The sequence below is a fragment of the Brachycentrus maculatus genome, unplaced genomic scaffold (assembly GCF_059751285.1).
Source record: "Brachycentrus maculatus isolate JH-2025_06_01 unplaced genomic scaffold, ASM5975128v1 h1tg000566l, whole genome shotgun sequence".
NCBI lineage: Eukaryota > Metazoa > Arthropoda > Insecta > Trichoptera > Brachycentridae > Brachycentrus > Brachycentrus maculatus.
Window position 1 is genome coordinate 110,001 of NW_028281308.1, and position 27,500 is coordinate 137,500.

A 27,500-nucleotide genomic window follows, 5' to 3' on the forward strand; every position below is an offset into this window, starting at 1 on the left:
TATATATATATATATATATATATATATATATATATATATATATATATATATATATATATATATATATATATATATATATATATATATGTATATATATGACTTAAGAGTCTGCGATACTAACTACGGGACCACAACCCGACAAATTTCACCATTAATATTTGGAATTTTGTTAAGTAGATAGTGTTTTAGGATTAATTAGTCTTGATAAATAAGTGGTTAGCTTCGAAACCGGTAATCATTATAATTAAGTTATAATAAAATACTTATAGTGATTTTAAAACAAAGTTACATTTAAATAATTGAAAAAATGACTCTGTCTATTCCTTGTCGGTGATATTATAACATATCGCTCACTCCTTTCAACAACGTCACATATCAAAAAGCGACAATTTTCAGTTGTGCATGTTTTCGGAATGCCCTGAAAATGTACAGTATCCTAGCAAAAGTGCCATATTTTTAACTTAATACTTACCCGCTACAGGGCAGAAAGTGTTGTTTTTGCATTTTGAAGAAAAGGTATTGTATAATTATTTTTTTTAAATATGGATACATTTTTCAAATGGAGAAAAAACATTCAGGTTTTACCTAAAAAGATCTGTTGCACAGTGAAAAGTTCAATAAGTGGCTTGATATTTATTTTTAATACATTTTTTTTTAAATATACTAAATATTTTTCAAATGGAGAAAAAACATTCAGGTTTTACCTAAAAAGATCTGTTGCACACTAAAAAGTTCAATAAGTGGCTTGATATTTATTTTTAATCCATTTTATTATATTTTTAAACTTTAAAAACGATCTCCTGAAAAATCAAGTTTTTTTTATACATGACGTTGTTGAAAGGAGTGTGCGATATACTGTAGTAGTTATTTCGTTAGTTATACTATGTTATAAATTGCTTCAATTTGCGTGCGGGTTTTCCTCGTGGATTGGGAAGTGAAAGTTTGCGGACGGAAAACACAATCCGAATGAGTCAAACATCGCGGATCTTGATCAGAAATAGTCAATCGTTAGTTTTATTGGGCAAAGTGGCTTATTTTAAAGCTTGCTAATTTTAGCTACAACAGAGTGTCTGTCTACTTCTTACCCTTTCCTTAGATCGTTTCACTTTTAGGATTTTTATGGAGTGTGTGGAAGTTTTTGGTGACAGTATTTTAATGTTTTTGATTTGTATTGCTACATAAAATTCATTTAATTTATTTTTAGCTTTTTAAAGTCTTTATTTTTTTACGTCTTTAGGAAGGTTGTTGAAGTACTTGGTTCCCAAATATTTGAAGTTCTGTTGGAATTAATAAATTGTTGAAAATGGAACAGTATTGCATTTTGGTATTTTAAGTCATGTTTTTGGTATTTTAAGTGAAGAGTGAAGAAAGAACGGTTAAACAAATTTATGAGGCGAATGTTATTGGAAAAAGAAGCATAGGACGACCGAGGAAAACTTGGCACAATCAGGTATGCCAAATACTTGAAAGTGGTCAGGTTGGGAGTCGTAACAATCGGCGGGTATGTATGAAGAGATGCATGAACGTGGAAGAGGCGAAGAAAGTTTGCAAGGACAGAGTGGTGTGGCGATCTATTCTCTCTGCCTACCCTGCGAGGAAGCGGCGTGATGGTTAGTTAGTTAGTTAGTTAGTTTATAAAATCCCTAAATTCTAAGTATATCAAAAACTATTAACATTCGGCCATGCATTGTGATACTTGAATTTCTTGCATTTGCGTTCCCCTGCCTCGTCCTGCCGGGAACACACGGGAGTGCCATGTAAACGTTTGTGGTAAGATATTGAGAGGCCCTGATATGGAGAGAGTGGTGACAATGGACTCCATATTCGTATCTCGTGTTTCACAAGTTATGACGCGACAGTTCGAATAATCCATGTACGCAATACCAGCCAACGTGAGTGTGCAAAAGTTACGCAAAAGGGCGTCATCCAACACATTCATCGCACTCAAGTAAGTATCTGCTTAACCTGCTCCATTCCCGTGCTAAAATAAAACGCGCGTCCCGGTGTTGGGTAGTCACTAAATATATAAAAGATAAAACCCTTATCCGCACCCCAATGGTGCATAGGGCACTGCGTCATATAAACGCAGTGTTATCTTGATCGTTTACACATGAAGGAAAGGTGATCAGCCCTCCGCTTCAGGTATCAGTCCATGTTAATATTGAATAAATATTACAGTGAAAATATCACTTATTTTTATTTTACCCCCCTTGGGAATCGAACCCGGGACCTCCAGAACGGTAGCCGAGCGTGCTGACCATTACGCTACGAAGGCGGACAATAAAAAATTAGCCATTTTAAATCGGAAAAATACGGACATTCATAGCTAATCCCCTTAATTAATTATAAATGAATTAAAAATATATAATAATTTAGATTTATTTGCTGAAAACATGAAAAAACTATCTGGTGACGCTCACGGAACAAGCATAGGTCCACTCTTGTCGGCAGCCCAAAAGCAACTGCCGCCTGCCGCTAGTTTCCCAGAGAACATTGAGCTTTGAGCTCCTCACGCTTGCACAGCCCAAGTATGCAAGAGTGAGATGCGAATATAGTGTCGCGGTTCCTGTACACTCTGCACGCGCTGTTTATACGCGAATTTGTTTCCGATATTCACAAAATACCTCCGATGTACCCGGTAAATTCTGATTTGTATTAATATAATATTTTAAATTAATGCATTTAAATATGTTATGGAGGAATACCTAAAATCTTAGCCTTGTATTTATTATATGTATAGAGATATTATGGTTATTAGAAGCAACGTGTACAAGGCACACAACACCGGGAAGGGAGGGTTATTGGTGAATGCAATACATTGCATAAAGAGATCACTTGAAGCAGCCGTTGTTAGGCCGTCACACCTTTGAACGCCGATGGGTACTTTCATCTGAATGCACTTTTTCGTCTTTTCTAAATCGGCGAGCGAAATTATTTTGTATTTCTTGAAATTTCTTTTCCTTTACAACATTTTTAGCGTATCCAAATACTTGTTCACAAATCTGGATTATCTCCAATTATAACACTGGGGAACTTCTAGAAAATTTGGTAACGGACTTACAGCCTTGTATTATTTAGATTGGCCGTGACAGGTATATTGAAAGCTTTTAAATGTAAATTCACAGTAAAATCGGGATACAATTTTATGTTGTTTCACATTTTCAATAAATTTCGCAACTTAGTTAAAAAGAAAATTGCTTAGCAAGAGCAGATCTGTCAGGAAGCCTAGATGCTTCTGTATCAGATCTGGGCATGCGGCGGGACAGCTTTCAATATGTACAACTAACTATTGTTAGATATACATCTAGAAGGTCTGTCAGGAAGCCTAGATGCTTCTGTATCAGATCTGGGCATGCGGTGGGACAGCTTTCAATATGTACAACTAACTATTATTAGAAATACATCTAGAAGGTCTGTCAGGAAGCCTAGATGCTTCTGTATCAGATCTGGGCATGCGGTGGGACAGCTTTCAATATGTACAACTAACTATTGTTAGAAATACATCTAGAAGGTCTGTCAGGAAGCCTAGATGCTTCTGTATCAGATCTGGGCATGCGGTGGGACAGCTTTCAATATGTACAACTAACTATTGTTAGAAATACATCTAGAAGGTCTGTCAGGAAGCCTAGATGCTTCTGTATCAGATCTGGGCATGCGGTGGGACAGCTTTCAATATGTACAACTAACTATTGTTAGAAATACATCTAGAAGGTCTGTCAGGAAGCCTAGATGCTTCTGTATCAGATCTGGGCATGCGGTGGGACAGCTTTCAATATGTACAACTAACTATTGTTAGATATACATCTAGAAGGTCTGTCAGGAAGCCTAGATGCTTCTGTATCAGATCTGGGCATGCGGTGGGACAGCTTTCAATATGTACAACTAACTATTGTTAGATATACATCTAGAAGGTCTGTCAGGAAGCCTAGATGCTTCTGTATCAGATCTGGGCATGCGGTGGGACAGCTTTCAATATCTCCAATTATAGGATTGTTTTTAATATTATTTTTTTGTCATCTCATCAAAGACGAAGAAGGTACACAATACCGGGAAGTGCTGAAAAATGCTATTTTACAACGTCTTGATTTAGGACATCTCAAATATTCATAATCGGCTCGCGTTGTGGTTCCAGCGATGAAATTAGTTGATGATATGATATTCGCCTGAGCACCGTTATTTGACCGGTTTTGAGCACTCCTGCTGAACAGCGCTAGGTATTGCTAGGTGTGTGAGAGTCCACACATTCTTGCTGTCGGAATGTATTATGTACAAACCTTCGACATTCTTTATAACTGTAAAATCTACTGTCACGCCTTTTGAATTCATAGACGACATATATATGTATATGTATATACATATATATATATATATATATATATATATATATATATATATATATATATATATATATATATATATATATATATATATATATATATATATATATATATATATATATATATATATATATATATATATATATATATATATATATATATAATAAAACCCTTATCTGAACCCCAATGGTGCATAGGGCACTGTGTCTTATAAACGCAGTGTTATCATGATCGTTTTACACATGAAGGAAAGGTGATCAGCCCTCCGCTTCAGGTACCAGTCCATGGTAATATTGAATAAATATTACAGTGAAAAAATTACTTATATTTATTTTTACCCCCCTTAGGAATCGAACCCGGGACCTCCGGAACGGTAGCCGAGCGTGCTGACCATTACACTACGGAAGCGGACATAGAGTTCACACGCAAGCCTGGCTGTAACAGGTGTCAATAGTAAGGTAGAGGAAAGGTAATTGAGATGGTATGGGCACATAGGACGCAGATAACTAAGCAATGGCCATTGATCTTTCTCAAAATATATCTTCTAGAGTAAGACCGAAATAATCGTGGATGCTGCAAAGAGAAAACGTGATTCGAAGACATGGCCTAGGTGACGTTATGGATAAGATAAGACAGAAGGACCTTTAACAGTCTAAAAAGACGATAAGTTAGGGGTTGGGATAAGGCCAGGAAGATATACGGTGTATGGTATATTAACTGGTCAGCGGGAGTGTCCCTTAGAGACAAAATAAAGAGTTCAAGAATTAGTGGAAGCCTGGCTGTAACAGGCATCAATAGTAAGGTAGAAGAAGGTCAATCGAGATGGTATGGGCACATAGGACGCAGGAAACCTAACATATTGTGAACCAGGCGATCGCCATGGATGAAGATCCTCGAAAGACATCTAGGGATGCTGTAGAAAGATAACATGATTCGATGGCATGGCCTAGATGACGTTGTATATGAAAGAAGGACCTACAGCCTGAGGATGAAGAGAGCTGACCCCAGCAGTCCACAAAGACGATAAGTTAGGATAGAGCAAGGAAGAAGATATATATATATATATATATATATATATATATATATATATATATATATATATATATATATATATATATATATATATATATATATATATATATATATATATATATATATATATATATATATATATATATATATATATATATATATGTATAAAAATATGTATATATGTCGCTCACTCCTTTCAAGAACGTCATGAATCAAAAAACTAGATTTTTCAGGAGAACGTTTTTAAAGTTTAAAAATATAATACAATGTATTTAAAATAAATATCAAGCCACTTATTGAACTTTTTACTGTGCAACAGATCTTTTAAGGTAAAACCTGAAGGTTTTTTCTCCATTTGAAAAATATTTAGTATATTTAAAAAAATAATTAAACAATGCCTTTTCTTCAAAGTGCAAAAACAACACTTTCTGCCCTGTAGCGGGTAAATATTGAGTTAAAAATATGTCAGTTTTGCTGGGATATAGTACATTTTCTGGGCATTCCAAAAACATGCACAACTGAAAATTGATGTTTTTTTTATATACGACGTTGTTGAAAGGAGTGAGATATATATATATAGTCGATATTTCACTCGATGCACGATCCAATGATGAGTCTGTAGGAATTCTTCGATGATTAATAAGAATTGCTTAGTTTTTTGTACTCAACTATGCCTAAAGCGTCAAGCCACGATGAGCGAGAACAATCGTTGTGAAAGTTACACACCGCAGTTTCCATACATCAGAATAGCACCATTCTTCCACGTTACGGAGATGTTACATGAGGATATGCGTGTTACAGACGTGTCTGGAAGGTGCACAGAGAAGATTGTCTGTTGGTGTGGAGATTCGGGCTATTTTAGTTCAGGAATGACTGAAAGATGATGTCGCTCACTCCTTTCAAGAACGTCGTGAATCAAAATACTAGATTTTTCAAGAGAACGTTTTTAAAGTTTAAAATATAATACAATGTATTTAAAATAAATATCGAGCCACTTATTGAACTTTTTACCGTGCAACAGATCTTTTTAGGTAAAACCTGAAGGTTTCTTCTCCATTTGAAAAATATTTAGTATATTTAAAAAAATAATTAAACAATACCTTTTCTTGAAAATGCAAAAACAACACTTTTTGCCCTGTAGCGGGTAAATATTAAGTTAAAAATATGCCGCTTTTGCTGGGATATAGTACATTTTCTGGGCATTCCGAAAACATGCACAACTGAAAATTGTCGATTTTTTATATATGACGTTGTTGAAAGGAGTGAGCTACATGATAAAACTAGAGAAGGAGATTGGTGCCATAAACCAAGCTAGGACACAAAATGGCCAACCCTCTCCTCTTTTGCTGGGATATAGTACATTTTCTGGGCATTCCGAAAACATGCACAACTGGAAATTGACGGGTTTTGATATATCGCTCACTCCTTTCAAGAACGTCATAAATCAAAAATCGTCAATTTTCAGTTGTGGATGGTTTCAGAATGCCCAGAAAATGTACTATATCCCAGCAAAAGAACCATATTTTTAACTTAATATTTACCCGCTACAGGGCAGAAAGTGTTGTTTTTGCATTTTGAAGAAAAGGGATTGTTTCATTATTTTTTTAAAATATATTAAATATTTTTCAAATGGAGAAAAAACCTTCAGGTTTTACTTAAAAAGATGTGTTGCATAGTAAAAAGTTCAATAAGTGGCTTGACATTTATTTTTAACACATTGTGTTATATTTTTAAACTTTAAAAACGCTCTCCTGAAAAATCAAGTTTTTTGATTTATGACGTTCTTGAAAGGAGTGAGCGATATGACGTTCTTGAAAGGAGTGAACGATATGACAGAAGGACCTACAGCCTGAGGACGAGGAGAGCTGACCACAAACATCTAAGACGATAAGCTCGGTTGGAGCAAGGAAGAAGATAACATTAAGGTGTGATCCCCCCAAATAGCTAGAGGTACGCACGCTTAAGTTATGCAACGGATTCACTCTACGCTCTTTGCTGTTACGGTAATAAAGAGTTTACTGTTATTAAACCACAAGTGGGCTGACCGGTCCTCGGTCCAATAACATTCGTGAATTGACAGAACTAAACTAGGCACTAACATCAACATGGCCATATACATACACGAGGTAGCGTTAGACAAAGGTTATTTTGAGAAATAAAAAGACTTTTTTTGATCCACTCACATTTTTATTAACAACCAACTAGTTTCGGCAACAACCTGTTGCCCTCTTCAGGGTTTAATTTATGATATCAATATTCAAAACATTAGAGAAAGGTCTCCATTTAAAAGCAAAAATTGGAGGATTTAATACACATTTGTGCCCGTTTTATCAATTTATTTAAATACTGCAAGTGTCTTTTTTATTACTGTCAAATATGATTGACGTACGACGCCATTTGCAAAAATTATAACATCTTCCGATAGGGTGATTCATTTTGCGCCACCCTGTATTATACGAAAGTAGCTGTAAACTCCCGAATGGCCAGCTAGTGGAATGTTATATAATTACTTAATTAATATAAATTTATACAAAAGTTGACAGTGTTAAAACTGAGGTCTTTGCACTGTGTATTTTACGTTAGAAAAAGGTCCCTATTTTATAGTGAAATTGGAGGACTTTAAATGATTATAATTCTGTTTCTACAATAGTTATAAGACATAGGAACACAGATAATATTGTACTCTAATTTATTGCATAGTTTCACGAGTAACCTGCTCCGCGCGTATTCACTGTATTGTAGTATTTAACGTTAGAAAAAGGTCCCTATTTTAGAGTGAAATTGGAGGACTTTAAATGATTATAATTCTGTTTCTACAATAGTTATAAGACATAGGAACACAGATAATATTGTACTCTAATTTATTGCATAGTTTCACGAGTAACCTGCTCCGCGCGTATTCACTGTATTGTAGTATTTAACGTTAGAAAAAGGTCCCTATTTTAGAGTGAAATTGGAGGACTTTAAATGATTATAATTCTGTTTCTACAATAGTTATAAGACATAGGAACACAGATAATATTGTACTCTAATTTATTGCATAGTTTCACGAGTAACCTGCTCCGCGCGTATTCACTGTATTGTAGTATTTAACGTTTGAAAAAGGTCCCTATTTTAGAGTGAAATTGGAGGACTTTAAATGATTATAATTCTGTTTCTACAATAGTTATAAGACATAGGAACACAGATAATATTGTACTCTAATTTATTGCATAGTTTCACGAGTAACCTGCTCCGCGCGTATTCACTGTATTGTAGTATTTAACGTTAGAAAAAGGTCCCTATTTTAGAGTGAAATTGGAGGACTTTAAATGATTATAATTCTGTTTCTACAGTAGTTATAAGACATAGGAACACAGATAATATTGTACTCTAATTTATTGCATAGTTTCACTAGTAACCTGCTCCGCGCGTATTCACTGTATTGTAGTATTTAACGTTAGGAAAAGGTCCCTATTTTAGAGTGAAATTGGAGGACTTTAAATGATTATAATTCTGTTTCTACAATAGTTATAAGACATAAGAACACAGATAATATTGTACTCTAATTTATTGCATAGTTTCACTAGTAACCTGCTCCGCGCGTATTCACTGTATTGTAGTATTTAACGTTAGGAAAAGGTCCCTATTTTAGAGTGAAATTGGAGGACTTTAAATGATTATAATTCTGTTTCTACAATAGTTATAAGACATAGGAACACAGATAATATTGTACTCTAATTTATTGCATAGTTTCACTAGTAACCTGCTCCGCGCGTATTCACTGTATTGTAGTATTTAACGTTAGGAAAAGGTCCCTATTTTAGAGTGAAATTGGAGGACTTTAAATGATTATAATTCTGTTTCTACAATAGTTATAAGACATAGGAACACAGATAATATTGTACTCTAATTTATTGCATAGTTTCACTAGTAACCTGCTCCGCGCGTATTCACTGTATTGTAGTATTTAACGTTAGAAAAAGGTCCCTATTTTAGAGTGAAATTGGAGGACTTTAAATGATTATAATTCTGTTTCTACAATAGTTATAAGACATAGGAACACAGATAATATTGTACTCTAATTTATTGCATAGTTTCACGAGTAACCTGCTCCGCGCGTATTCACTGTATTGTAGTATTTAACGTTAGAAAAAGGTCCCTATTTTAGAGTGAAATTGGAGGACTTTAAATGATTATAATTCTGTTTCTACAATAGTTATAAGACATAGGAACACAGATAATATTGTACTCTAATTTATTGCATAGTTTCACGAGTAACCTGCTCCGCGCGTATTCACTGTATTGTAGTATTTAACGTTAGAAAAAGGTCCCTATTTTAGAGTGAAATTGGAGGACTTTAAATGATTATAATTCTGTTTCTACAATAGTTATAAGACATAGGAACACAGATAATATTGTACTCTAATTTATTGCATAGTTTCACGAGTAACCTGCTCCGCGCGTATTCACTGTATTGTAGTATTTAACGTTAGAAAAAGGTCCCTATTTTAGAGTGAAATTGGAGGACTTTAAATGATTATAATTCTGTTTCTACAATAGTTATAAGACATAGGAACACAGATAATATTGTACTCTAATTTATTGCATAGTTTCACGAGTAACCTGCTCCGCGCGTATTCACTGTATTGTAGTATTTAACGTTAGAAAAAGGTCCCTATTTTAGAGTGAAATTGGAGGACTTTAAATGATTATAATTCTGTTTCTACAATAGTTATAAGACATAGGAACACAGATAATATTGTACTCTAATTTATTGCATAGTTTCACGAGTAACCTGCTCCGCGCGTATTCACTGTATTGTAGTATTTAACGTTAGGAAAAGGTCCCTATTTTAGATTGAAATTGGAGGACTTTAAATGATTATAATTCTGTTTCTACAATAGTTATAAGACATAGGAACACAGATAATATTGTACTCTAATTTATTGCATAGTTTCACTAGTAACCTGCTCCGCGCGTATTCACTGTATTGTAGTATTTAACGTTAGGAAAAGGTCCCTATTTTAGAGTGAAATTGGAGGACTTTAAATGATTATAATTCTGTTTCTACAATAGTTATAAGACATAGGAACACAGATAATATTGTACTCTAATTTATTGCATAGTTTCACTAGTAACCTGCTCCGCGCGTATTCACTGTATTGTAGTATTTAACGTTAGAAAAAGGTCCCTATTTTAGAGTGAAATTGGAAGACTTTAAATGATTATAATTCTGTTTCTACAATAGTTATAAGACATAGGAACACAGATAATATTGTACTCTAATTTATTGCATAGTTTCACGAGTAACCTGCTCCGCGCGTATTCACTGTATTGTAGTATTTAACGTTAGAAAAAGGTCCCTATTTTAGAGTGAAATTGGAGGACTTTAAATGATTATAATTCTGTTTCTACAATAGTTATAAGACATAGGAACACAGATAATATTGTACTCTAATTTATTGCATAGTTTCACGAGTAACCTGCTCCGCGCGTATTCACTGTATTGTAGTATTTAACGTTAGAAAAAGGTCCCTATTTTAGAGTGAAATTGGAGGACTTTAAATGATTATAATTCTGTTTCTACAATAGTTATAAGACATAGGAACACAGATAATATTGTACTCTAATTTATTGCATAGTTTCACGAGTAACCTGCTCCGCGCGTATTCACTGTATTGTAGTATTTAACGTTAGAAAAAGGTCCCTATTTTAGAGTGAAATTGGAGGACTTTAAATGATTATAATTCTGTTTCTACAATAGTTATAAGACATAGGAACACAGATAATATTGTACTCTAATTTATTGCATAGTTTCACGAGTAACCTGCTCCGCGCGTATTCACTGTATTGTAGTATTTAACGTTAGAAAAAGGTCCCTATTTTAGAGTGAAATTGGAGGACTTTAAATGATTATAATTCTGTTTCTACAATAGTTATAAGACATAGGAACACAGATAATATTGTACTCTAATTTATTGCATAGTTTCACGAGTAACCTGCTCCGCGCGTATTCACTGTATTGTAGTATTTAACGTTAGAAAAAGGTCCCTATTTTAGAGTGAAATTGGAGGACTTTAAATGATTATAATTCTGTTTCTACAATAGTTATAAGACATAGGAACACAGATAATATTGTACTCTAATTTATTGCATAGTTTCACGAGTAACCTGCTCCGCGCGTATTCACTGTATTGTAGTATTTAACGTTAGAAAAAGGTCCCTATTTTAGAGTGAAATTGGAGGACTTTAAATGATTATAATTCTGTTTCTACAATAGTTATAAGACATAGGAACACAGATAATATTGTACTCTAATTTATTGCATAGTTTCACGAGTAACCTGCTCCGCGCGTATTCACTGTATTGTAGTATTTAACGTTAGAAAAAGGTCCCTATTTTAGAGTGAAATTGGAGGACTTTAAATGATTATAATTCTGTTTCTACAATAGTTATAAGACATAGGAACACAGATAATATTGTACTCTAATTTATTGCATAGTTTCACGAGTAACCTGCTCCGCGCGTATTCACTGTATTGTAGTATTTAACGTTAGAAAAAGGTCCCTATTTTAGAGTGAAATTGGAGGACTTTAAATGATTATAATTCTGTTTCTACAATAGTTATAAGACATAGGAACACAGATAATATTGTACTCTAATTTATTGCATAGTTTCACGAGTAACCTGCTCCGCGCGTATTCACTGTATTGTAGTATTTAACGTTAGAAAAAGGTCCCTATTTTAGAGTGAAATTGGAGGACTTTAAATGATTATAATTCTGTTTCTACAATAGTTATAAGACATAGGAACACAGATAATATTGTACTCTAATTTATTGCATAGTTTCACGAGTAACCTGCTCCGCGCGTATTCACTGTATTGTAGTATTTAACGTTAGAAAAAGGTCCCTATTTTAGAGTGAAATTGGAGGACTTTAAATGATTATAATTCTGTTTCTACAATAGTTATAAGACATAGGAACACAGATAATATTGTACTCTAATTTATTGCATAGTTTCACGAGTAACCTGCTCCGCGCGTATTCACTGTATTGTAGTATTTAACGTTAGAAAAAGGTCCCTATTTTAGAGTGAAATTGGAGGACTTTAAATGATTATAATTCTGTTTCTACAATAGTTATAAGACATAGGAACACAGATAATATTGTACTCTAATTTATTGCATAGTTTCACGAGTAACCTGCTCCGCGCGTATTCACTGTATTGTAGTATTTAACGTTAGAAAAAGGTCCCTATTTTAGAGTGAAATTGGAGGACTTTAAATGATTATAATTCTGTTTCTACAATAGTTATAAGACATAGGAACACAGATAATATTGTACTCTAATTTATTGCATAGTTTCACTAGTAACCTGCTCCGCGCGTATTCACTGTATTGTAGTATTTAACGTTAGGAAAAGGTCCCTATTTTAGAGTGAAATTGGAGGACTTTAAATGATTATAATTCTGTTTCTACAATAGTTATAAGACATAGGAACACAGATAATATTGTACTCTAATTTATTGCATAGTTTCACTAGTAACCTGCTCCGCGCGTATTCACTGTATTGTAGTATTTAACGTTAGGAAAAGGTCCCTATTTTAGAGTGAAATTGGAGGACTTTAAATGATTATAATTCTGTTTCTACAATAGTTATAAGACATAGGAACACAGATAATATTGTACTCTAATTTATTGCATAGTTTCACTAGTAACCTGCTCCGCGCGTATTCACTGTATTGTAGTATTTAACGTTAGGAAAAGGTCCCTATTTTAGAGTGAAATTGGAGGACTTTAAATGATTATAATTCTGTTTCTACAATAGTTATAAGACATAGGAACACAGATAATATTGTACTCTAATTTATTGCATAGTTTCACTAGTAACCTGCTCCGCGCGTATTCACTGTATTGTAGTATTTAACGTTAGAAAAAGGTCCCTATTTTAGAGTGAAATTGGAGGACTTTAAATGATTATAATTCTGTTTCTACAATAGTTATAAGACATAGGAACACAGATAATATTGTACTCTAATTTATTGCATAGTTTCACGAGTAACCTGCTCCGCGCGTATTCACTGTATTGTAGTATTTAACGTTAGAAAAAGGTCCCTATTTTAGAGTGAAATTGGAGGACTTTAAATGATTATAATTCTGTTTCTACAATAGTTATAAGACATAGGAACACAGATAATATTGTACTCTAATTTATTGCATAGTTTCACGAGTAACCTGCTCCGCGCGTATTCACTGTATTGTAGTATTTAACGTTAGAAAAAGGTCCCTATTTTAGAGTGAAATTGGAGGACTTTAAATGATTATAATTCTGTTTCTACAATAGTTATAAGACATAGGAACACAGATAATATTGTACTCTAATTTATTGCATAGTTTCACGAGTAACCTGCTCCGCGCGTATTCACTGTATTGTAGTATTTAACGTTAGAAAAAGGTCCCTATTTTAGAGTGAAATTGGAGGACTTTAAATGATTATAATTCTGTTTCTACAATAGTTATAAGACATAGGAACACAGATAATATTGTACTCTAATTTATTGCATAGTTTCACGAGTAACCTGCTCCGCGCGTATTCACTGTATTGTAGTATTTAACGTTAGAAAAAGGTCCCTATTTTAGAGTGAAATTGGAGGACTTTAAATGATTATAATTCTGTTTCTACAATAGTTATAAGACATAGGAACACAGATAATATTGTACTCTAATTTATTGCATAGTTTCACGAGTAACCTGCTCCGCGCGTATTCACTGTATTGTAGTATTTAACGTTAGGAAAAGGTCCCTATTTTAGATTGAAATTGGAGGACTTTAAATGATTATAATTCTGTTTCTACAATAGTTATAAGACATAGGAACACAGATAATATTGTACTCTAATTTATTGCATAGTTTCACTAGTAACCTGCTCCGCGCGTATTCACTGTATTGTAGTATTTAACGTTAGGAAAAGGTCCCTATTTTAGAGTGAAATTGGAGGACTTTAAATGATTATAATTCTGTTTCTACAATAGTTATAAGACATAGGAACACAGATAATATTGTACTCTAATTTATTGCATAGTTTCACGAGTAACCTGCTCCGCGCGTATTCACTGTATTGTAGTATTTAACGTTAGAAAAAGGTCCCTATTTTAGAGTGAAATTGGAGGACTTTAAATGATTATAATTCTGTTTCTACAATAGTTATAAGACATAGGAACACAGATAATATTGTACTCTAATTTATTGCATAGTTTCACGAGTAACCTGCTCCGCGCGTATTCACTGTATTGTAGTATTTAACGTTAGAAAAAGGTCCCTATTTTAGAGTGAAATTGGAGGACTTTAAATGATTATAATTCTGTTTCTACAATAGTTATAAGACATAGGAACACAGATAATATTGTACTCTAATTTATTGCATAGTTTCACGAGTAACCTGCTCCGCGCGTATTCACTGTATTGTAGTATTTAACGTTAGAAAAAGGTCCCTATTTTAGAGTGAAATTGGAGGACTTTAAATGATTATAATTCTGTTTCTACAATAGTTATAAGACATAGGAACACAGATAATATTGTACTCTAATTTATTGCATAGTTTCACGAGTAACCTGCTCCGCGCGTATTCACTGTATTGTAGTATTTAACGTTAGAAAAAGGTCCCTATTTTAGAGTGAAATTGGAGGACTTTAAATGATTATAATTCTGTTTCTACAATAGTTATAAGACATAGGAACACAGATAATATTGTACTCTAATTTATTGCATAGTTTCACGAGTAACCTGCTCCGCGCGTATTCACTGTATTGTAGTATTTAACGTTAGAAAAAGGTCCCTATTTTAGAGTGAAATTGGAGGACTTTAAATGATTATAATTCTGTTTCTACAATAGTTATAAGACATAGGAACACAGATAATATTGTACTCTAATTTATTGCATAGTTTCACGAGTAACCTGCTCCGCGCGTATTCACTGTATTGTAGTATTTAACGTTAGAAAAAGGTCCCTATTTTAGAGTGAAATTGGAGGACTTTAAATGATTATAATTCTGTTTCTACAATAGTTATAAGACATAAGAACACAGATAATATTGTACTCTAATTTATTGCATAGTTTCACGAGTAACCTGCTCCGCGCGTATTCACTGTATTGTAGTATTTAACGTTAGAAAAAGGTCCCTATTTTAGAGTGAAATTGGAGGACTTTAAATGATTATAATTCTGTTTCTACAATAGTTATAAGACATAGGAACACAGATAATATTGTACTCTAATTTATTGCATAGTTTCACGAGTAACCTGCTCCGCGCGTATTCACTGTATTGTAGTATTTAACGTTAGAAAAAGGTCCCTATTTTAGAGTGAAATTGGAGGACTTTAAACGATTATAATTCTGTTTCTACAATATTTATAAGACATAGGAACACAGATAATATTGTACTCTAATTTATTGCATAGTTTCACGAGTAACCTGCTCCGCGCGTATTCACTGTATTGTAGTATTTAACGTTAGAAAAAGGTCCCTATTTTAGAGTGAAATTGGAGGACTTTAAATGATTATAATTCTGTTTCTACAATAGTTATAAGACATAGGAACACAGATAATATTGTACTCTAATTTATTGCATAGTTTCACGAGTAACCTGCTCCGCGCGTATTCACTGTATTGTAGTATTTAACGTTAGAAAAAGGTCCCTATTTTAGAGTGAAATTGGAGGACTTTAAATGATTATAATTCTGTTTCTACAATAGTTATAAGACATAGGAACACAGATAATATTGTACTCTAATTTATTGCATAGTTTCACGAGTAACCTGCTCCGCGCGTATTCACTGTATTGTAGTATTTAACGTTAGAAAAAGGTCCCTATTTTAGAGTGAAATTGGAGGACTTTAAATGATTATAATTCTGTTTCTACAATAGTTATAAGACATAGGAACACAGATAATATTGTACTCTAATTTATTGCATAGTTTCACGAGTAACCTGCTCCGCGCGTATTCACTGTATTGTAGTATTTAACGTTAGAAAAAGGTCCCTATTTTAGAGTGAAATTGGAGGACTTTAAATGATTATAATTCTGTTTCTACAATAGTTATAAGACATAGGAACACAGATAATATTGTACTCTAATTTATTGCGTAGTTTCACGAGTAACCTGCTCCGCGCGTATTCACTGTATTGTAGTATTTAACGTTAGAAAAAGGTCCCTATTTTAGAGTGAAATTGGAGGACTTTAAATGATTATAATTCTGTTTCTACAATAGTTATAAGACATAGGAACACAGATAATATTGTACTCTAATTTATTGCATAGTTTCACGAGTAACCTGCTCCGCGCGTATTCACTGTATTGTAGTATTTAACGTTAGAAAAAGGTCCCTATTTTAGAGTGAAATTGGAGGACTTTAAATGATTATAATTCTGTTTCTACAATAGTTATAAGACATAGGAACACAGATAATATTGTACTCTAATTTATTGCATAGTTTCACGAGTAACCTGCTCCGCGCGTATTCACTGTATTGTAGTATTTAACGTTAGAAAAAGGTCCCTATTTTAGAGTGAAATTGGAGGACTTTAAATGATTATAATTCTGTTTCTACAATAGTTATAAGACATAGGAACACAGATAATATTGTACTCTAATTTATTGCATAGTTTCACGAGTAACCTGCTCCGCGCGTATTCACTGTATTGTAGTATTTAACGTTAGAAAAAGGTCCCTATTTTAGAGTGAAATTGGAGGACTTTAAATGATTATAATTCTGTTTCTACAATAGTTATAAGACATAGGAACACAGATAATATTGTACTCTAATTTGTTGCATAGTTTCACGAGTAACCTGCTCCGCGCGTATTCATTGTATTGTAGTATTTAACGTTAGAAAAAGGTCCCTATTTTAGAGTGAAATTGGAGGACTTTAAATGATTATAATTCTGTTTCTACAATAGTTATAAGACATAGGAACACAGATAATATTGTACTCTAATTTATTGCATAGTTTCACGAGTAACCTGCTCCGCGCGTATTCACTGTATTGTAGTATTTAACGTTAGAAAAAGGTCCCTATTTTAGAGTGAAATTGGAGGACTTTAAATGATTATAATTCTGTTTCTACAATAGTTATAAGACATAGGAACACAGATAATATTGTACTCTAATTTATTGCATAGTTTCACGAGTAACCTGCTCCGCGCGTATTCACTGTATTGTAGTATTTAACGTTAGAAAAAGGTCCCTATTTTAGAGTGAAATTGGAGGACTTTAAATGATTATAATTCTGTTTCTACAATAGTTATAAGACATAGGAACACAGATAATATTGTACTCTAATTTATTGCATAGTTTCACGAGTAACCTGCTCCGCGCGTATTCACTGTATTGTAGTATTTAACGTTAGAAAAAGGTCCCTATTTTAGAGTGAAATTGGAGGACTTTAAATGATTATAATTCTGTTTCTACAATAGTTATAAGACATAGGAACACAGATAATATTGTACTCTAATTTATTGCATAGTTTCACGAGTAACACGTGGAGTTTAGTATGTTTTTATGTGAGGCATTTTTCTTTCAAATATATAATTACCATAAAAATGAAATGTCGGGTATTTAAACTATACGACTTCCTGAAGCTAGTATTTTAAGGTTTTTTGAGAGATAATTATACATGTCACTTACATATAAACTAACTAACTATCACGCCTCTTCCGCAGGGGTAGGCAGAGAGAATAAAATGCCACATCACTCTATCTTTGCAGACAATTTTCGCCTTATCCACATGCATGCATCTCCTTATACATACCCGCCGATTATTTCGACTCCTGACCTGAACACTTTCAAGTATTTGATTATGCCAATTTTTCTCGGTCTTCCTCTGCTCTCTTTAAAAACTATGTACATATTATTTTTTTATTTCTTAATCATTCTGAAAATAATGTGGCGAATATGTGAACAGAACGAGGACGGCCGAAAAAGACCTTGCACGATCAGATCAATCGGAACCTAAAATCTGGCGGTGTCAAATGTCTGCGTGATCGGAGGGCATGTATGACTAGATGTATGGATGTAAAGGAAACAAGGAGTGTATGTCAGGTCAAAAGAGTGTGGCGTTCCATCCTCTCTGCCTTCCCCTGCGGCGAAACGGCGCGATGGTAGTAGCAGTTTATTATATAAATTGTAGATCCTACAAGAAATGTCAGTTCAAAACTTGAATGTAATTTTAAAATATATAAAGTTAAAATCATTTTTTTAAAGAGATATATTAGTGTGTTTTATAATTTACAAAAATACTTCAATTTCCTACTAGTTCTGTGAGCCTTAGCAGCTCATTATTAGAAATAGGTATCAAATTGTGGTAGAGCGGGTTCGAACCGAGAAACTCTGACTCGAGAGTCCGCGACACTAACCACGGGACCACAACCCGACACAATTTTGCCCTCCCGGGTGTCGAACACGGGTCGTCCAAGAACGGAAGACGAACGGGGTACTAGGACGATAATAGGGTATTATCACTCGGGAAGAATATCTAATTTAACAAATTCAACCTATAAAGGATTGTATTAGACTCGTGAAGTGTTTATAACACCCGATATAATCAATATTTCCATTCAAAATTTTCTTTTGCAAAATTCGCCTTCGTAAAAACGTTGCTTTCTTAAGTTGGTAACGAATGACGTCGCAGAAACGAATCCACACTACTACTATCAAAGTAAATACATAAAGGGATACGCCCCATAACACACCCGATGACGTAAAATTTGATGACGTATGGCGGTGTCTGTTTTTCGTTTTATTAAAATATGTAAAGTTTAAACCTTCATATCTCCCTTAGTTCTCTACAGATTTCAATAAGAATGCTACCGATAGTCTTGTGATTTTTCATATTAATTTACTAGCCAATAACACATCGATCTATTCAACCACTCCTATACGGAGGCGGACATCTTCGTAAAAATAGTCGATATAAACTGAATGAAAAAGCCGGCTTGACACATATCAAGTAGCGCTAGACGTTGGCATTGGCAGTGACCGCGCATTCTTGGACACCAGTTATACCGCAAGCCCCGAGCCCCGAGCCTTGAGCCCCTAGACTCGAGCCGCGAGCCCCCAGACCGAGCTCCTAGCCCCCGTGACCAGTGTACCTGCACCATGAAACTAGTTTAATGAGGAACAGTTATGTGAGTAGCGTCGACAGTCGCAACACTTGTTTAGGGAATTGATACGCAGACCACTAGCCTCGAACTCATTCGACTATATAATTATTTTCTCAATATAATAAATATTTAAAGTGTATGTTAGACCTCGGCTTTTAATGTATGTTTGTTCTGCGCTGAAACCTTTAGTGCATGTTGGTCTTCTGGTCTACCAAAAAAACATGTGTTAATTTTTTTTTGTAGTTTTGAGTGTGTAAATAGTGCTATCGAATAGTGTCCGCCTCCGTAGTGTAATGGTCAGCACGCTCGGCTACCGTTCTGGAGGACCCGGGCTCGATTCCCAGGGGGGGGTAAAATAAATATGAGTGATTTTTTCACTGTAATATTTATTCAATATTACCCTGGACTGGTACCTGAAGCGGAGGGCTGGTCACCTTTCCTTCATGTGTAGACGATTAAGATAACACTGCGTTTATATGACGCAGTGCCCTATGCACCATTGGGGTGCGGATAAGGGTTTTATTATTATTATTATTATTATTAAATAGTGCTATGGTAGTGAAGGGTTGTGGTGTTTGCATGCTGTGGTAGTGATTGTCCTGACGAAGATACGCATACGTCTCGAAACCAGTAGATATCTTAATCTCGGTGAGTGGTTATTTACTAATATATTAACATTTAAAAAAATATTTATAAATAAGTAAAAGTAATGTAAGACTGAACAAGGAAGAGTTAAAAAGTAAAAAGGCGAGTTCTGTAAGGTGGTATGGACATATGGAGCAAATGGGTAATGAGAGAATGTGTAAGAAAATATATCTGGCGAATGTGAGCGGGAAAACAGAACGAGGACGGCCGGAAAAGACTTGGCACGATCAGATCAATCAGAACCTTAAAACTAGTGGTGTCAAAAAGTCTGCGTAATAGGAGGGCATGTATGACTAGATGTGTGGATATAAAGGAAGTGAGGAGTGTATGTCGGGATAGAAGAGTGTGGCGTCCCGTCCTCTCAGCCTACCCCTGCGGAGAATTGGCGTAATAGTAGAAGTGGTAGTAGTTACAAGCTGTACATAGACACGCGTTGGCAAGCTCGCGTGGTATTTATAGCATAGATTTTTTTACTGGCGATTATCGCTGTGTATAGAGCCCGTGACCTCCGCTCATAACGAATATTTAAACGTTCGTTACATCAAAGATATTTGCATATATATTAGGTAATCGAATTCTGTGTGTGTATTATGTACATATCGTATATCCCCACATACATGTGTTGAACTCTGGGTGTAACATTCTCAGGAGGAATGTTACACCTGAAGATCAACCTATGCAATAAATTGGAGTACAATATTATCTGTGTTCCTATGTCTTATAACTATTGTAGAAACAGAATTATAATCATTTAAAGTCCTCCAATTTCACTCTAAAATAGGGACCTTTTTCTAACGTTAAATACTACAATACAGTAAATACGCGCGGAGCAGGTTACTCGTGAAACTATGCAATAAATTAGAGTACAATATTATCTGTGTTCCTATGTCTTATAACTATTGTAGAAACAGAATTATAATCATTTAAAGTCCTCCGATTTCACTCTAAAATAGGGACCTTTTTCTAACGTTAAATACTACAATACAGTGAATACGCGCGGAGCAGGTTACTCGTGAAACTATGCAATAAATTAGAGTACAATATTATCTGTGTTCCTATGTCTTATAACTATTGTAGAAACAGAATTATAATCATTTAAAGTCCTCCGATTTCACTCTAAAAAAGGGACCTTTTTCTAACGTTAAATACTACAATACAGCCATCTAGTTTTTTTGTGTATAAACTAGTGCGAAGACCTCAGTTTTTACACTGTCAACTTTTGTATAAATTTAGATTAATTATATAAAATTCCACTAGCTGGCCATTCGGGAGTTTACAGCTACTTTCGTATAATACAGGGTGGCGCAAAACGAATCACCCTATCGGAAGATGTTATAATTTTTGCAAATGGCGTCGTACGTCAATCATATTTGCCATTTATATATAAGACAGTTGCAGTATTTAAATAAATTGATAAAACGGGCACAAATGTGTATTAAGTCTTCCAATTTTTAATTAAAAATGGAGATCTTTCTTTAATGTTTTGAATATTGATATCATAAATTAAACCCTGAAGAGGGCAACAGGTTGTTGCCGAAACTAGTTGGTTGTTGATAAAAATGTGAGTGGATCAAAAAAAATCTTTTTATTTCTCAAAATAACCTTTTTCTAACGCTACCTCACGTATGTATATGGCCATGTTGCACAAATGTCTATCAACATTGGCGGCAACCACTTGACGGACGTCATCTTTTCCACTTAACAAAAAAATTGCAAAGGTCCAAATAAAGATTTCTATCACTCAATATAATTTTTTCATTTGGCAAAAAAATGATTCAAAATCAAAATTAGATGATTAATTCACTCTAATTCGTGGATTGATAGAACTAAACTAGGCACATGACCATATTACATACATACATGAGGTGGGCGTTAGAGAAAGGTCTCCATTTTAGAGTGAAATTGGAGGACTTCGTAATACACATTTTTGCCTGTTTTATCAATTTGTTTGTATACTGCATCTGTCTAGTTCACAAATGTAAAATATGTTAGACGTACGATGCCATTTACAAAAATTATGACATTTTCCGATACGATTAATGGATTTTTCTCACGATGTATTATTATTGGCTAATAAATTAATATAAAAAATCGCAAGACCATCGGTAACATTCTTATTGAAATCTGTAGGGAACTAAGGGAGATATGAAGGTTTAAACTTTACATATTTTAATAAAACGAAAAACGAACACCGCCATACGTCATCCAATTTTACGTCATCGGGTGTGTTATGAGGCGTATCCCTTTACGTATCTGCCTTAAAGAGCTGTAATAGTATCTGTGTGGATACGTTTCTGTGACGCCATTCGTTGCCAACTTACGACTTGTATGGTGCCAACTTATATGGTGTACAAAATACGTATCACCGGTGCACGCGGAAGTTTTTAGCACCGTAGGGGAAGCAAGTGCTGGCCATACATGTATGTACCACATTCTAATCCAAAATGCACGGCAAAACTATTACTACACATTTCGACATCTCATTATAGATGAAGAAGAATATGGAAGTCTGGGTTTACAGGGCTTACAACCTTTCGTAGGCTGTTTAAGTGATCACTTTGCACGAAACATTTGCCATTCTACCCATGATTGACAACCACACTGCTATTTGAATTTTTAATTTTAATATATCAATTGGTAAATACCCAGTCTTCCATATCTTCTTCATTCAATATTCTTATCTGCCTCCGTGGCGTAATGGTTAGCGTGTTTGACTACCGCGCTGGAGGTCCCGGGTTCGATACCCAGGGAGGGGAACGAAAATTAATATGAGTGATTTCACACTCAAATATTTGTTCGATATTACTCAGGACTGGTCCCTGAAGCGCAGGAGTTTTCACCTTGCTGGCATGTAAGTAACAATCAAGATAATACAGTGTCAATATGATGCAGTGCCCTATGCACCATTGGGTCCGAATAAGGGTTAGAAGAAGAATATTTATAATTTCACGATGGTTAAACTGTGTTTTTCTTCTTCTTCTTTGTGTGCCTTGTCAGGTCTCGCAACGTTGGTGATCTTTGCCATAGCAAAGGCTTCGCGATCCTGCACCGTCCGGAACAACTCTTCCACATTTTTACAAGTATAAAAAAGTGCACGAATGTGTTTTAGTGTTTGTTTTAGAAGAAGAAGAAGAAGTTACCTGATGTTGCCGCTGTGAGCAGCAGCGCCAGCAGCACCCCCCGCCACTCCATCGTCCCCTTCCTCTGGCAGTGTGTCCTAGAGACGCCCGCCCATAGGAGGAGGCGACTGATCTCTCCCGTGATTGGCGCACCCTTTGTATGGAATTGGCGCCCAACGTGGGGCTACAAAAAAAGAAAAACATTTATTGAGTATTGCCTGTATTATTATACTATATATGTAGAATGTAAATGCCTCCTATACAATGCCTGCCTTGCTCCTGTTCTCTTATACGGCTGTGAAACATGGCACCTTACAAGGGCCCAGAGCAGCCGTGTACTAAGCTTTGAGAATAGGTGTTTGCGGAGAATTTTAGGCGTGCGGTGGTTTGACTTTGTGAGGAATGAAGAGATAAGGCGTAGGACGCAGCAAATCTCGGTCACAATTGTCGTCAAGAAAAGGCGATTCAAGAGAGCCGCCATCAAGCTTGCCTCCTTTACAAGGCATCAGGTTCCCGACCACTGCTGACAATTCATCGGTAGTTCTCGTCAGAACTTCGGGACGCGGATCTGACTTGGGAGGATGCAAGGGAGCTGGCAGCCGACAGAAAAGCCTGGAGATAGTTTGTGGGCTCCATTTGCTCCACCTAGGGAGCGGATATGGTTTATTATTATTATATATGTAGATCTGGATACTAACTAAATACTAATCCCTTTCACTGCGTACAACGGAGTACTTATAGAAAATTTGGTGATAGATTTACAAACTTGTATGGTATTTATTTAGATTGGCAGTGAAAGGGATATTGAAAGCTTTTAAATGTAAATTCACAGTAAAATCGGGACACAATTTTATATTGTTTCACATTTTCAATGAATTTCGCAACTTAGTTTAACAACAAAAAAATGCTTTTCAAGATAGGGTCTGTCAGGAAGCCTAGATGCTTCTGTATCAGATCTGGAAATGCGGTGGGCAGCTTTCAATATAAATGTAGATCTCAGGATAATGAAGGAACTTGCGAAGGAGAGAGATCAGAGCGAGTGTTTTTGCAGAGAATTTTCACTCACGAATTACATGAAATTATAGTAACTTTAAACATAAAGAGTAAATCCACTCACGAGTAGGCATAGGCTATGAAACTTAAAAAGTTGAAGCCTGAGTAGGGTCATGATAAGCGGTATTGCATAAGCCGTAGCTAGATTTCAGAGTCACTTGGACGTTAGGTAATTAAAAAAAAAGAAGAGATCAGATGTGGTGTCGCCATCGCCAAAAGTGCCATGACTAAGCTAGACAGAATCTGGAAAGACCGGGGTGTGAGTAACAACACCTAGATAAAGCTTGTCAGGGGCTATATCTGAAATAGATCGCGTCATTCGGCCATGTCCTATTTGATGCATGCCTAAGAATTAACAGTTAATATGGGAGTCGAACACTGCAACATTTAGTTCCAAACATTTTTAATTTGTTGCCGACGGAGGTTAGAGGCCAAAATAAAATATGGAACAAAGGCAAAATAAAGGAATGGGTAAATTATCAAGAGTTAATTCTATAAAAATTATAATTTTTTTTTTCTGTCTTTTTTGTGTGTATATTAGGTTAAAATGGATAAAAACAATAAAAAAATTATGTAAAAAGGACTCCACCGACAATACACACTAGGTGGCTTGGTGGGTCTCTGCAAAAAATCTTTTTAATATATTTATAACTGTTATTTAAATAAATCTGTACAATTTATGTAAAAAAAAATGTCATAAACAATTCTCGTTCATACAATTTTATAAGCAAGTATTGTAAAAGCACACGGGAAGAGTCAGTGAGGGCACATTTTTGTAATTTGTAATAGATTTTTGTCAGGATATTGGTTTATTGGCTTATGAATTAATATGAAAAATCACAAGACCATCGATAACATTATTATTGAAATCTGTAGGGAACTAAGGGAGATATGAAAGCTTAAACTTTAGATATTTGACTAAAACGAAAAACGTGCGTTCGCATACGTCATCAAATTTCCGTCGTCGAACGTTTTATGACGTCATATGGTTTATTGTCTATGGTTTATAGAGCTGTAATAGTAGTAGTGTGAATTGTTTGTTTACCACTACACTAGCATTTGTGTTATACAAATATTAATGGAGGGGGGGTGGGAGGGTGGACCATAGACATCAACAAATAAAGCCGCCAATTATTTAGCAATGTTAATAATAATAAAACCCTTACCGCACCCCAATGGTGCATAGGGCACTGCTTTATTACACATGAAGGAAAGGTGATCAGCCCTCCACTTCAGGTACCAGTCCAGTTTAATATTGAATAAATATTAGAGTGAAAAAAATCACCTATATTTATTAAACCCCCCTGGGAATCGAACCCGGGACCTCTAGAACGGTAGCCGAGCATGCTGACCATTACACTACGGAGGCGGACAAATTTAGCAATGTTACCAATATTAAAATAAGACTATCGTTTCTGTGACGTCATTCATTACCAACTTACGAAAACAAGTTATTTACGAAGGTGAATTTTCCACAAGAAAATGATGAATGAAAATATTGATTATATCGGCTGTTATAAATACAAAACGAGTCTTACACAATCTTTTATAGGTTTAGTATATTAAATTAGATATTCCTCCCGTGTGACAACGACCTATTGTGTGTTTGATGAAAAATTAATAAACACACAGGTACACAATATAGGCCTTGTCAATATTAAGCAGGTTGGTACATTTCGGAGAGTGGCGTGTGTGGTAAATGAATTGAATTGAATTATCTCAATATGTAGCTAAGGTATAACGACCAGACGTTCTTGAAGCTATAAAGATGGTATACAAATACCTCTTAATAAAGGAACAACTACTCAACAACAACATTTCAGGAGATCGATTTTAAAGTTTAAAAATATAATACAATGTATTAAAAATAAATATCAAGCCACTTATTGAACTTTTTACTGTGCAACAGATCTTTTTAGGTAAAACCTAAAGGTTTTTTCTCCATTTTAAAAATATTTAGTATATTTAAAAAATATATTAAGCAATACCTTTTCTTCAAAATGCAAAAATAACAGTTTCTGCCCTGTTGCGGGTAAATATTAAATTAAAAATATGCCACTTTTGCTGGGATATAGAACATTTTCTGGGCATTCCGAAAACATGCATAACTGAAGACGATTGTTGATATATGACGTTGTTGAAAGGTGTGAGCGACATGAGTAGAAGCCATTTTTGGCATCTTAAAATAGATGAAGAAGAATATGGAACTCTGGGCACTTACAGGGCTAACGACAATAAAATTTTACAAACACTTTCTATAAATGTCTTGAATACATAATTTTCATTTTGGTGAAGGCGTTTCAGAAATATCAACCTGATATTTTTACGTACAACATTTTGAGTGTGTCCCTGTTCTTGTTCACAAATCTGGATTATCTCCAACAAGGAGTCATATTTTATATTATTTTTTATATCAAGAACAATGTTTCTAAATTGGTTTATATATATAGAACTTATATTAGTATGTGAGGTCCGAATCCTGGATCATAATCACATACATGAGAAACGCCAGAAAATAACATTTTCATTTTTATTATTAAGCTTATAATATAGAGTTTCTGCTTGATAAAAAGCTTCTTTACATCTCACCAATAGATGTCTCTAGTGAAGTTCTAGTGATTCAAGAACAATGTTTCTAAATTGGTTCATATATATATAGAACTTATATTAGTATGTGAGGTCCGAATCCTGGATCATAATCACACACATGAGAAACGCCAGAAAATAACACTTTCATTTTTATTATTAAGCTTATAATATAGAGTTTCTGCTTGATAAAAAGCTTCTTTACATCTCACCAATAGATGTCTCTAGTGAAGTTCTAGTGATTCAAGAACAAGGTTTATAAATTGGTTCATATATATAGAACTTCCAAGAATTTGAGTAGTGTGGTTGTCAATAATGGGTAGAATTGGTGAATGTTACACGTAGGTAAAGTGTCACTTAAGCCAGCCTATGACGGTCGTCAGCCCCGTAAATGTTCAGACTTCCATATTCCTCTTCATCTTCGATGAGATGTCAAAAAATAATATAAAAATATTATATTGAAAGTAAACAATAACATTAATTAACTAAATTTTCATTCAAAATGTGACATTCTCTGGTATTCTAATGTATTTTGGATAGTTAGATACTTTGGATAGATAGCCCCATGTTAACCCGTAAGCTGCGGAT

The 27,500-nt window shown here is 34.6% G+C and overlaps 1 protein-coding gene across 4 annotated transcripts in view; it reads right to left on the reverse strand.

The window, feature by feature from the left end:
• pwn (calcium-binding EGF-like domain-containing protein pawn) overlaps nt 1–27,500 on the reverse strand; it is a 65,879-nt gene that overhangs the window by 32,086 nt on the left and 6,293 nt on the right. For all 4 annotated transcript variants that reach the window (XM_088273298.1, XM_088273299.1, XM_088273296.1 and 1 more), the window contains exon 2: nt 23,295–23,457. In XM_088273298.1, coding sequence (XP_088129424.1) covers nt 23,295–23,346 — 52 coding nt within the window. In that variant the 5' untranslated portion in view covers nt 23,347–23,457. The remainder of the gene's footprint in view (nt 1–23,294; nt 23,458–27,500) is intronic.